The sequence below is a fragment of the Panthera onca genome, chromosome D3, assembly GCF_046562875.1.
Source record: "Panthera onca isolate mPanOnc1 chromosome D3, mPanOnc1 haplotype 2, whole genome shotgun sequence".
Lineage (NCBI taxonomy): Eukaryota > Metazoa > Chordata > Mammalia > Carnivora > Felidae > Panthera > Panthera onca.
In genome coordinates, this window is record NC_138350.1 from 1,071,211 (window position 1) to 1,083,445 (window position 12,235).

At 63.3% G+C, this 12,235-nt stretch overlaps 1 protein-coding gene across 3 annotated transcripts in view; it reads right to left on the minus strand.

Annotated features, from left to right (window-relative positions):
* Positions 1–7,147: 7,147 nt before the first annotated feature.
* The window catches only part of SFSWAP (splicing factor SWAP), a 70,771-nt gene continuing 65,683 nt past the window's right edge, over positions 7,148–12,235 (minus strand). For all 3 annotated transcript variants that reach the window (XM_078435958.2, XM_078435957.2, XM_078435959.2), the window contains 3 exons: positions 8,605–8,769; positions 7,580–7,652; positions 7,148–7,436 (listed from right to left, as the gene is read on the minus strand). In XM_078435958.2, coding sequence (XP_078292084.1) covers positions 7,371–7,436; positions 7,580–7,652; positions 8,605–8,769 — 304 coding nt within the window. In that variant the 3' untranslated portion in view covers positions 7,148–7,370. The remainder of the gene's footprint in view (positions 7,437–7,579; positions 7,653–8,604; positions 8,770–12,235) is intronic.

The window sequence follows — 12,235 nt, forward strand, 5'->3', positions numbered from 1 at the left end:
TGCCCCGGCTCCCCGCCTGTCCGCGCGCCCCGCGGACCCCGAGCCAGAGCCCAGATTCGTGGTCACGGCTGGGCACCCCAAGCGGCCTCCGCAGCGCGCCCGGCGGACACCTGGTGGAGCCCTCGAGACGCGAAAGGAAGGGGTGGGGGCGGGGTGGGGGGCTGAGAGCGTGGGAGGGGCGGGGGCGCCGTCGGAGCGCGAGTCTCTCGGGGTCTGGGCGCGGTCGGGAGTGTGTGGGCTCTGGGCTGGGGAGGCGGATGCTGACGTTTGTCCGAGGCCCATGTGCTCTGGACACCGGTTGGGCCTGCCTCATTTATAATCTCATTGGCTTCTCACAACGTCTTACGAGAGGGAAACTATTATTCCCAGTTTTCAAACGAGGAAACTGAGGCCCAGAGAAATTAAGTACCCCGTGGGATCTTCGGTGGGGCGGGGCTCAGATGCACCCCCCACCCCCACCCCTTGTTAGAGTTCTCATCCTGCTGGGTCTACAAGTCTGCCCAACCATCTGGTTAGTCACAGCTAGTGCTGTCAGAATTGAGGGCCCATTCTATGGAAAGGGAAACCAAGGCCCAGGCATCATTTCGGCTGCATCCACGGCACCCTGTTGCGGGGGGGGGGGGGGGGCGGGCGGTGAGGGCTGGGTTCCAGGCAAGCCTCCACTTCTCCATCCTGCCCCAAGCTGTGGCCCCTGTGGAGCAAGGAGATTCTGCACCTGCTTCAGGAGCCCTTTGTATTGACAAGTTGAGATCCCATGTGGTGAGGCACCCTGGCACACAGTGACCTCTCACAGGCACAGCCCCATGTTTTGCTCACGTGTATGGGGACAACCTGGTTGTCAGTGGCAGAAACCAGCTCAAACTGCTTCTAGTCAAGGAAAGGAAATGTAGAGGCTTGCTAGATTGGGACATCCCAGGGCACACCGATGTCAGGCAGGGCTGGATCAAGTTGCACAGTTTCTCCCTCCATTGTTGTGTTGTCTTCAGTCTCAGGCAAGATTTCTCCAAACGGCAGCAAAGATGTCGCAGGGCCGCTCCGGCCAACGTCCTTGCAGCTCAGCAAGCCCAGCCACAGACAGACTCTTTCTGAAGCCAGAGGCCCACGGCCATCTTTTATCGGATGATGCAGATTATGTGTCTGTCCCTGAGCCAAACATGTGTCCGGGGGATGGAAATGAGCTGATCTGCCTGCACAGACTATAGGAAGGAAGGGGTTTTCCAAAGGAAACGGGAGGTGATGAAGTCTGAGGAAGGGAGATGGATGGCAGGCAGGGCTGGATCAAGGGGCCTGGAAGAGGTGCCAGAGCAATTGACCCCTGTGTAAGAGTTCTTCCTGCATTTGAGGGTTTGGAGCAGGATGCTGTGGGGGGACGCATTCCAGAGGATGGCAAAGAGGCGTGGCTGTGACGGTGGCCTCGGGAGCACAAACGTGAGTGTGGGCAGGCTGTGGTTCTCCTCGGATAGGTCCAGATGGTGGCTGGTGACCTCAGCGAGCACCAAGGATGCTTGCGGGGGGGGGGGGGGCCGGGGTCACTTCATGCCGGGGGACTACCACACGACAGCTGCTGCTTTCTCTTGGAGCCTGCCACGGAATCCTGGTGTGTGAATGTGGACGGAGTCCAGGCACCGAGAAGGGGCCGCTTTCACCATCAGATGGGCGACGTTGGGAAACTGATATGTCATCATGTGCCGAGGGTGTGGGAAGTGGGGACTCTGGTGCCACTGGGGTGGGGGTGGGGGGCCCGCTGGTACAGCCTCACTGCAGGGAGCAGATATTAAAATTTAAAAAGCACGTTTTCCATGGCCAGCATTCTTGGTGTCTGCCCTAGAAAAACGCTCCCGTCTTTGCAGGAGACGACGGGTGCAGGATGTACTGATTTAACGTCAAGCTGCCCGGACGTCCACGCGGGGCGGACGGGCTAGAGCAGGGCCGCGGGCCTGGTCAGTCGTGCCCACTGTGGCCCGCGACGCGGGTGAGGGCGCTGCCCGCCCATCTGTGGTCCCTGCAGCCTGGGGTGTTGTGTCCCGCCAGAGAGACAGGCACCTCTTGTAAGACCCACAAGGTGCTGTGGGAGCGGGCGGTGCTCTGGGCTGGCCACCCTGGGACACACCCGGGAGATGTTGCACTGCCTGGGAGTTAGGACCAGGTGCACCAGTTGGCCGCTTAGACGTTTGTTGAGTGAAAAAACAAATTGTTTTTAAGAGAACAGTAATCAGAAAAAAGCCACGAGACAACTATGTATTTACATCGACCACACGTGCACGCACGAACACCTAGGTCTCTATCATCTTTCTGAGCCCTTGATCCAGCCTTGCCTGCCACCCATCTCCCTTTCTGTGGCGTCAGCACCTCCAATTTCCTTTAGGAAGTCCCCTGTTGTCCCCGTCAGCCCAGGGGTTTGTGACACTGCCGCCTGGGCCACTCACTCGTCGCCGTCTCCCACTGCGCTCGTGTGAAAGCAGAGAGAAAGTTCTGGAGGGAACCCACCGAAGCGCACGGTGATGACTTCGGGCAGCAGGGCAAGGGGCAGCTGCCTTAGCTCCGCCCACGCTCCCCAGGCGCTCCCTCCCGCCACCTGCACCTGCGGCTCCTCGTCCTGGGGCCTCGGGCTGCGGGACGTCCGTGCCTGGGCAGCCCAAGCTCACGACCAGTCGAGGGAGATGCTCCAGGCCCGTGCACGTGACCCGCACCGTCCGGGCCGCCGGCTCTCGCTTCCCCTGTCCTTCCCATCCCCACTGCCAGGGCGGGTTCTCCAGGGTGGGTTTCCTCATTAGTCACTGTCACGGGGACCCGGTGAGGCCCCCCGGGTCAAGGCCTTCGGCTTCCCGGCCTGTTCTCCATTCCCGCCAGGAGCAGCTGTTTCTGGTTTGCTTGTGTAACTGAAAATCAATAAAAATGAGAACAGGAGAAGTGTGCTATGTGTACGGGATGCAAAAGGTTGCTTACTCAAATGAGGTCCCCTCTCCGAGACAGGCGTCTGGAGGGCGGTGGTGGCCCTAGACCGGGGCCCCTGCCTTCGCTCTCTCAGAGCGGTGAGGCTCGGGCTGCATGCCAGATCCCCACCCTTGCGGGGCTGGCGCCCAGGGCGGGGGATGAATCGTGAATCCCAAGTGTTGGGACAGTGGCCCCGAGACACCCAGTCCTAACCCCCGGGATCCAAGAGCGTGTTCCCTTATGTGGCGAAAGGGGCTTTGCCGCTGTGTTTGAGTCGAAGATCTTGGGACGGGACTGTCCTCGATGGCCAGCAAGGGGCCCAGGGCCGCAGATGCTGTCTCCTCGCCGTGGCCTCAGTGGTCGAGGCCCGTGCGTGTCTGCGTCCTGCTGTGCCCCCCGTGGGGACTCAGATGTATGGGACAGGTCTGCCCCGGTGACCCCACTTCAGCCTGTCACCTCTGTGGGGCGCCGCCTCCACACGCGGCTACATTCCACCGTGCTGGGGGTCAGGGCTCCCCCGGATGGGTTTGGGGGACACAATTCAGCCTGGACGGAAGGTGAGTGGTCACTGGGGCAGGGTCCCGACACGTGGTGACGTGGTCATGGGAGCTGGGGTCCCCAGGCCTTACCCCATCGTGTCCCAGCTCCTCACGCCCACGCCGCACCTCAGTACGAGCTGGGCCCTGTGCCGGCCACGTCCCCGTGCCCTGTGTCCCTGAGGGGCTCCGCAGCCGCTCCCTGCCCCTTGCCGGTCTCTCCCCGGAGGGTCCTTGCGTCCACCCTGCACGGGGCGACGGCTTCCCCCAACTGAGAACCAGGCGGAGAACTTCCGTCTGCCGGTGAGCATCACCACAGCGCTACCCACAAGGGCCACAGAGCAGGAATGCCCAGCATCCACGGGCCACGGACGGACGCACAGGAGGTGACGCTTTGATGAGCCACGGGCCGGGCGGTGCCCGAGTCCACGTGGGAAGTGTCCACAAGAGGCACATCCGGAGACGCAGCGCAGACGGCTAATCTGGGGGCTGGGGTGGAGTGTTCTGGAATCGGGTGGCGATGACGGTCACACAAGTCTAGGAGGATATTGACGCCACACAGGGTGCGGGCCCGGCTCCCCCGCAGGGCAGGAGGCGCCCCGACGCGGGCCAGGGAAAGCGACGTGCTCTCCCTCAACCAGTTCCTGGAGGAGCCAGGCCGGCCGGGAGGCAGCCCAGCGCTCCTGGGAACCCAAGCCTCAGGGTTTCCTGCCGGCGCCCTGTGGTGTGGCCAACGGTGTCCCCCAGATGCGCGTCCACCCAAACCCGAGAGGCAGCTCATCTGGGGAGAGGGCTGCTGCAGGCGGGGCAGCTAAGTCCTCTTGAGACGAGACCGTCCTGGCGGGTCCGCGTGGACCGCACGCAGCCACCAGCCTGGGTCTCCCTCAGAGCGCCACCCCGGCCCCAAGGCCACGGCACACGGCACCGAGGATGGGCTCCTGTGGTTTGGGATGGCCGCCCAGCATGGCGACCCGCCTGCCACCTGCCTCTGCACACACCCTGCCTTCCTACAGGCTGTTCCCTAGGTTGCAGCCGGGCCACCTTCCCCACGTGGGTAGGAAGCGGGCCACCTTCCCCACGTGGATACTGACAGGGCCTCCTGTTGCACTGGGGACACGATTCCAGCTCCTCGCGGGGTCTGCAGGTCCTGCCCAGACCCCCCAATCCCACCCTTTCCTCTAACATGAGCCCCCCACCTCCGCCTTCTCCTTCCCTCACTCACACTCCTGCCTCAGGACCTCTGCATGGCAGCCCAGGGCCCAGTGAGCACTGCCCTGCCTCATTCCCCCAGGTCGCTGTCCCCATGTCATCTCCATACAGATGACCCTTGGCCCCTCTCTGCAAAGCACGCCCCACACTGGCCCCGACGGCGTTTATGACAGAGAGACGGTGCAGGCCGTCCGACCGGCAAGCCCCGGGAAGGCGGAGAAGCCGGGAGAACTTCCGGTTTCCTGGACCTCGGGAAGGCCGTCCGGGGGTGGCGCCCAGCCTGCTGCGTGGACGCCGGCTCCCGCCCCGGGTGTGCGGTCTCGGGGCGGGTCAACTGTTCTCGGAGGCGGCCTCCCGCGCACCTTCTCTGGGCAGTGGCACCTGATGTCCTGTGGGACTGGCCTGTCCTGCTGGCTCCGTCTGCGACCTCCCGGAGACCGCGTGCGCCGTGCCCGCTGAAAGCTGCGGCCGGAGCTCGAACCCTGACAGTTGGGAGAAGCTGACACGGGGCCCAATCCCACGACTGTGAGATCACGACCTGTGAAATCGCAACCTGAGTGGAGGGCTTGGACGCTTAGCCACCGAGCCACCCCGGCGCCCCCACGAGAGCATACGTAACCACGTGACCAAACGGCAGGTGCAACCTGACAGCTGGGGCCGCAGGTTCGGCGAAGGGCCCTCACCCGGGAACCTGGCGGGGCGGCCGGGGGTCGGCCCCGGAAGCGTGCAGGTCACGTGGGGAACCAGCGCGGCCGAGCGAGCGCCACGAGGCTCAGGAGCCGGTGGGCGATCAGGTGGGAAGTCGCTGCGGAGAACATTCTTACTGGCGCATCCAGGAGCCGCGGGAGAATCTGTGCAGGGGGAAAGCTCTGGGCCCGGCGCACTGGCTGTGTCTCCTGAGGACGGCAGGGGTCGCGCGTTCGCCCCGAAGCCTGTCCCGTCGCCCAGGACTTGTGGCAGGACACGCGGTGGGCGAGCTCGGCACGGGTCCCCGTCCGTCTTTGCAGCCCGAGCGCGCGCCTCCCCGGACCAAGGCGGAGCCCACGGGACGGGAAGCCACGCTGCGTGGTCCTCCCACTTCCCCGCGTGGGACGGTCCCCCAAGCACACAACCCACGCCACGTGGCTGTCTGGGTGGGCTCTCCGGGGCGCGGTGTGCAAAGCTGTGCCCACCTGGCCGTGAGGCTACCCCCACCCCCGGGGGTCACCTCCCTGCTGTGACTCTGGTTTCTGACTCCCGCGAGTGGAAATGGCACCCTGCACGCTAACGACGCAAACAAGTGAGGAGGGACGAGGCGGGCCTCTCGGCGCCTCGCACGGGCCCTGCCGGAGGCCCCGGGAAGAAGCGAACGGCCACAGGTAACAGCCGTGTTTGCACGTGAAAACCAGAACCAAAGATAAGGACGAATTGGAAGAAAATTACTTAAAGATGAATCACGCCCAAAGGGCTGAGGGGACTGTGCGGACAGGTAAGACGAACAGGTAAGACGCTTGGGGGGTAACAGCCGGCCAAGGGGCCGGCCGAACGGACGCACCAACGTCAGAGCGGCCGCTCCAGGTCACCCGAAGCGCAGAAACGACGCAGCAGCGACGGGCATCTGAGGTCGCGCTGCCCGGGGAGGGCGCAGGAGGGTCTCGATGGTTTGGCCGGAGGCTTTCTGGATGGCGGGCAGGCGCTCGAGTCAAAATCGAAGCCGTGACCCGCCCTTCCACGGCCAGGGACGTAACGCCTCCGTGAGGGTGCCGCACGCGGCCGCCCGCCCGCCATCGGGGGCCACAGGCTGAGTCCCCACGTGGCCCAGTGGGGGGGAGACCAGCAGGGCCGGGCAGGTCCTTGGAGCCGCAGGGGCGTCTCAAAGGCCGACACGGACCACAGAGGACAGGGCGCGGCATGAAGCTGGCCACACAGGAAGGACACACGATGGCGGGGTCCAGCCCGCTGCGGCGCCCGCCTCCCCCATGCCTGCCCGCACACAGCCGCCCCCCCGCCCCGCGCCAGGTCTTCCCCACCGTCTGGTGCAGCAGCTGCCGGGAAGGAGCCCACTTTGGAAGAAGGAAAACCGACAAGTTCCACTTCTCCGTCCGGCCGGGCCCGGGCCGTGGGCAGGGCGGGCGGAGCACGCGCAGAGCAGAACATTCCCCCTGCAGGGCGACGGCAGCACCGCTCTGAAGCTCGGACCTCGGCCGGGCAGCGAGTCCTTTCGGTGTTGCGAGTCAAGCCCGGCCCAGGAACGGCCTCTCTCGTGTGACCTGGCCTGCGACCCCAGGCAGGGCAGCAGGTCCGTGTCTCATCCCCGAGGCCGACGCCAGTCGACCGTCGAGAGGTCCCCAGGGGCCGGGCCAAGGGGGGGCCCGGGCAGGGCCGCAGACGAGGGCCGCAACGCGAACCACCCACCGGGAGCCTGGTGGCAAAGGGTAAAAACAAACTCACAGGCTAAACAAGGAAGAAACCGCCCCACAGTCGCTAGCTAGAAAAGGTGTTTTCCTCCCATTTTATTTGATAATACATTTTCACAGAAACATGATATTATTTACAAATATACAGGTAAGAGACTGCTGGTCAAAAATCTTAAACTGAAAATGTCATCAAAAATTAATTTACAAAAACCGCCGACGGCCCGGGGCGTCCCGGGGGAGCACGGACGGCGTGCGGACGGGTCTGTGCGCTCGCTGGCTCTCCGCAGCCCGGGCCTCAGGAGGCGCTGGTCTGCATGTTCTTCGAAGCCGCCAGCATCGCCCTCACTTTGGCCATGAGGTCCTGCACGGGGAGACACACAGGGGTCTGGATGGCTTGCCGTGCGGGGCTGGGAGGCCGACTTGAGTGGGCTCCCCGCGGGCCGCGGGGTCAGGGGCCCCTCGGGACGGGGCGGGGGAGGGAGGGAGGGAGCCGGCGGCCGTTACCTGAGTTATTTTGCTCTGCACGGAGGAAACAATTGCTGAGGAGATCTGGCCGTCTTTTTCCTGAGAAACGCCCCTAATGCGAACACAGAGAAAGGTCAGAGGCTTCAAAATTAAGCATTTTACCGTATTCGCTACTAGTGTCTTTAAAAGACACGTCATCGTCATAAATACACACTTTGCTTTTAGGCCTCAGGCTACAGACGTTTGAAATATTCTACGAAGTGCAAGGTAACTCAGGAAACATTTTCCACGCACGTTCCGTGAGGCGCACGCAGCGAACGGCAGGGCCGGACGGGAGCGCCGGAAGGCCGGTCCACGCTGGGGCCGCTGGGGCGTGACGCCACCTCCCACACAGCCGGCGGCGGCCGGGCCAGCGCTCCTTCCCGTCTTGGTTCTGAGTGACCGCCCGGGGGCTGTGGGCCCGCGGCGTAGGGCCTGCCACCCTCCTCCTGAGCGACCCCTCCCCAGGCGCTGGGTGCACGGGCAGCTGGCGGGTCTGGCAAACGCCTCCCGACGGCCACGGCCACAGGGACACCCACGCCCGTGCTGCCGACGGGGCCACCCACGTGACAGCCACAACCTCTGAGATCACCTGGCCTGTTCCGTCGGGAGTGACGGTTCCCCCCCCGACTTCTGGGGCTTGGAGCGAGTGGTGCGACAGGTGGCCTTTGGGGCCGGGACACCGTGGACCCCCGTGCCCAGCTGCCCCACCGATCACGCTGGGCTCCCCAGTGGGTGCCGGTGAGAACAAGGGCAACGTTGTCGGGCGGCTTCAGAACGGCTGCCCTCATGCGAAGACAGGCTTTCCCAGCGGAGCTGACCGTGGGACGTCCTCCACATCGGAGGAAGGTGGCCCGCCCGCCCCACGCCCACTCTCGTCTCTGACGTCGGGGAGAGCCACGGAGGAGCAGGCCGCTCAGGGACTCCCGGACGGGTGCTCCCGAGGCCTGGCCCCAGCTCTGACCGCTTCCCGTGCCCGCCTCCCGCTCGCCGTCCGGGCGACGGGCAGGGGTCCGTGGGGTTACCTGGAGCGCTCCAGGCTGGAGCCCCGACTCTCCACGGGAGAGATGCTGGCCGAGTGGGCCGTGTGCCGGCGTGCGGACTGCTTGCTCGGGGACGCCGACTGGGACCCGGCCTTGGACTCGGTCCGTGACCGCGAGTGCCTCTTCTTCTTCTTCTCGTGGGGGCTCCTGTAGGGAAAGCAGGTTCAGACAAAGACACCCGGGGCTCTGGAGGAGTTTCGAGTGTTTTCCAAGGGACCTGTCCACACGGGCGAACTCCTTTTCGAAGCGCTGAGCATTCTGTTTGACTCCCGACAGGCAGATGCAGCAAAGGCCACCCAGGAGGGAACGCAGGCCACCCTGTCCGGAGGCGGTCTGTCCCCACCCCGTGTCCAGAGGCCAGCACTCGGCACGTAGGACACCCACGGAGAGCGACCCGGTGCCGCTCACGCTGCTTATCCAGTCACGCCGACTGGAGAACTTCTAGCAAGAAACGGGGGATTCTCTAAGCCGGGTACCGCGCGCACAAAAGCGCTCCTTCTCTCTGCCCTGAGCTTCCTGTGACGGCAGAGCCCATCCCTGTGCCCACCACCCCTCCGAACCGTCCTGTTCCCCACCCGCCCCCCCAGCCCCCACCGGCCTCCCGCCCACTCCCCAAAACACACTGAGGAAGAGAGCACGTGCGGGAGGTCAGAGCAGCCTGTGGTCTGGACAGGCACCGAGCGTCCCTGCTCTCTTGCCTTTGGTTCCTCCAGAAAGGGGGGCCACTGGCTGTTTGGAAACTCTGCCCGGCCACACGTGAGCGACGGGTGGCTGGCGGGTGGTGGAGAACGTGCTTGAGAACCGTATACGGAAAGTGTGGTCATGACACTGTCACATGTGCCCATCTGGGCCTCACGGATGAAGGGATCTCAGGAAACGTGGAACCTGCGTTGTCCTCACTGTGTAAGGTGTCCCAGGTCTGTGCTCTGGGGCACAGAGCGGCTCGTGGGCCCTTGCCCACCTGGGGATGCCTCACGGCCCGCCCACGCGCCCACCCGCCTGGCCCCCACGGTGCTGTCGTCGCAAAAAGCCAGAGGTGCAGTGACTCACACTTGGCTGCGGAGGCGGGGTCCCCGGTGGGTCAGGGCCTCGGGCAGGCGGCCTCACGCGCCAGCAAGGATGAGGGTGTCCACAACTGGACAGGCACACACGAAGCCACCCAGCACGCCTATTTTCTGAACTTGCAGAAGTTCTGTGCGGTGTTTACGCCCGCACGCGTGCGCTAGGACCTCAGAGGAAGCAGCAGAGATGATGACCTACGTGGCAGCACGTGGCAGTCGCCCACGATGGTTTAAGCCCCCAGTCGGATCGGTTTCCGTGGCCGCGCTCAGGGGCCGACGAGAGGCAGGCTGGCGATCCCTGCCCGTGAGTCAGGCTCAGTCTGACAACAGCGTGATGTCGCGGACGAAACTTCCAGAGCACCTGCTTGAGGAATGACCGAATCCCTTCTTTTTAGAAAACGTGAGGTGCGCTTTTCATCCAGAGACACACGACGGTCTTAGCGCTGCTGGCGGCGTTCCGCAAGGCGTGGGCGTCATGACGCACAGACTCCTCTCGGCATCAGGAGCCACCGTTCTAGAAAGTTCCCTCCCTGCTGCCTCCAGTCACCGGGCCCCCTTTCCCACCCACAGAGGGGACCCCTGCTCTGATCTACATCCCCTCGATGAAAACACACACCAGTGGAATCACAGCGTGGCTCTTCCGAGTCCGGGGGCCCCTGCCCAATCCGTGCCGCCCACAGACTGGCTGTTGTTCTGGCCACTGCCGCAGCACTGTGCAGGGCCCACTGCCACGCCGCCACTCTCTCCCGTGGACGCTCACCCGGGCCGTTGCCGCTCTGGGCGATCACAAGTGGAGGTGCTCTCGTGGGCAGGTGTCTATGGCGAGCGAGCGTCCGGAGGGCCACACGCAGCGGCCACGCCAGGGGCAGCGGCTTCAGCCTGCGTTTATGGAACGTCCTTCACGTCACCTGCCCCCTTCGTCGGGGGTGGCGCTGTGCGAGTGTCTCCTGGCCTGTGGGTGCCTCTTTGCGCCCTCAGCCCCGACTTGAGAGTGAGGTTTTTAACCCCAGTGAGGTCACGTTCACCGCTCCCTGCCTCCGGGGGCCTCCGCGTGCTCAGGGCCGGCACAGGCCGCCTCTCCTCTCCTCACGGGCTGCCGTGGCTCCCCTGTCGTTGTAAGGCTATGGCTCCCGGTTTTCCTTGGAGGCCTCCTGGCGGGTCTGGAAAGGGCAGCAGACGCCCTCCAACCCTGTCCTTTTGAGAGACTGTGGTGGCCGCTCCGGGTCCCCCGTTTCCGCACGGACCAGGCATCCGGTCGCTCGCCAGTCCCTGCGAGATGTCCGTGGAGTCCTGACGGGGCGCAGTGGGTCCGTCAGCGGGGAGAAGAGACGCGAATGATGTCGCCTACCACCCGCGCCCCTGTCCACACACACCCTTGCCACACATGTCCCTGTCCCCATTCACCCTCCCTCGCCCTGCGCATATGCGACCCTGCCCACATACACCACACACACGCCTCTTCAGGAGCCACGGCCGTGGTGCCTCACGAGGTGAGCGAAACGTTCCGTGTTGCCAAGACCGTCTCTAAACTGGCATATCTCTTCTTCCCTGAACGTTTGTTAGAATTTAATGATGAAAGCCGTCTGGGCCTGGAGTTCTGTGGTTTTAAATTACAAATAAATTCTTTGGCAGAATTACTTAGATTTTCTATTTCTTTTTGCTGTCATGGTGGCCGCTTGGATGTTTCAAGAAATTTGTCCATTTCATTTACGTTGTCAAGTCAACTAGAAAAATATATATTTCCTCATTATTCTTTTATTGTCCGTAGGTTTTCACTCTTGATCAATCTAAAGCTTTACCAATTTCCTGATCATTGTCAAAGAACCATCTCTTCGGTTTTGCCCCCAGTCTCTTTCCCCGTTTCTCCCCCTGCCTCTTCCTTAACAAAACCAAAGTACAGATGGCACAGCTACATCGGCTCCAGGCCGCAGTGACGGGACCCACGTGACGCGGTGCTCGCGACGGCAGCCGCTGTCGGTCACCGACAGAGCCGCCACGGGCTGTACTCCCTACGGGAGCCTCCTCCCATGACCTGAAGCCTGTCCCCCTCCCGCTCGGCCGGCCACCATCGGTCTGTTCTCTGTATTCAGGGTCTGTGTGTCTGCCCACTTGCCTCGTTTTGTACATCCCACACGAGGGACATCCGAGCGAACGGCAAGATTTTACTCTCGTAGAAGAGTGACACCCCATTGTGTGCACACACATCGTTACTCGTTCACCGACGGATGGACACGTGGGCTCCTGCCACAGCCTGGCTGCTGCTGCTGCTGCTGCTACGAGCAGAGGGTGCACGTATCTCTCTGAATTAGTGGGTTTTTCTTTTTCTTCTCCTTTGAGAGAGAAAGAGACAGAGAATCCCAAGCAGGCTCCACACCCAGCAAGGAGTCCGACACAGGGCTCAGTCTCACAAACCATGAGATCATGACCCGAGCAGGGTCGGACACTCTGACTGAGCTCCCCAGGCGCCCCAACATCTTTTCTTGTGTCTGCTGGCCACCCACATGTCTTCTTTGGAGAAACGTCTGTTCGTGTCTTCTGCCCATTTTTAAATT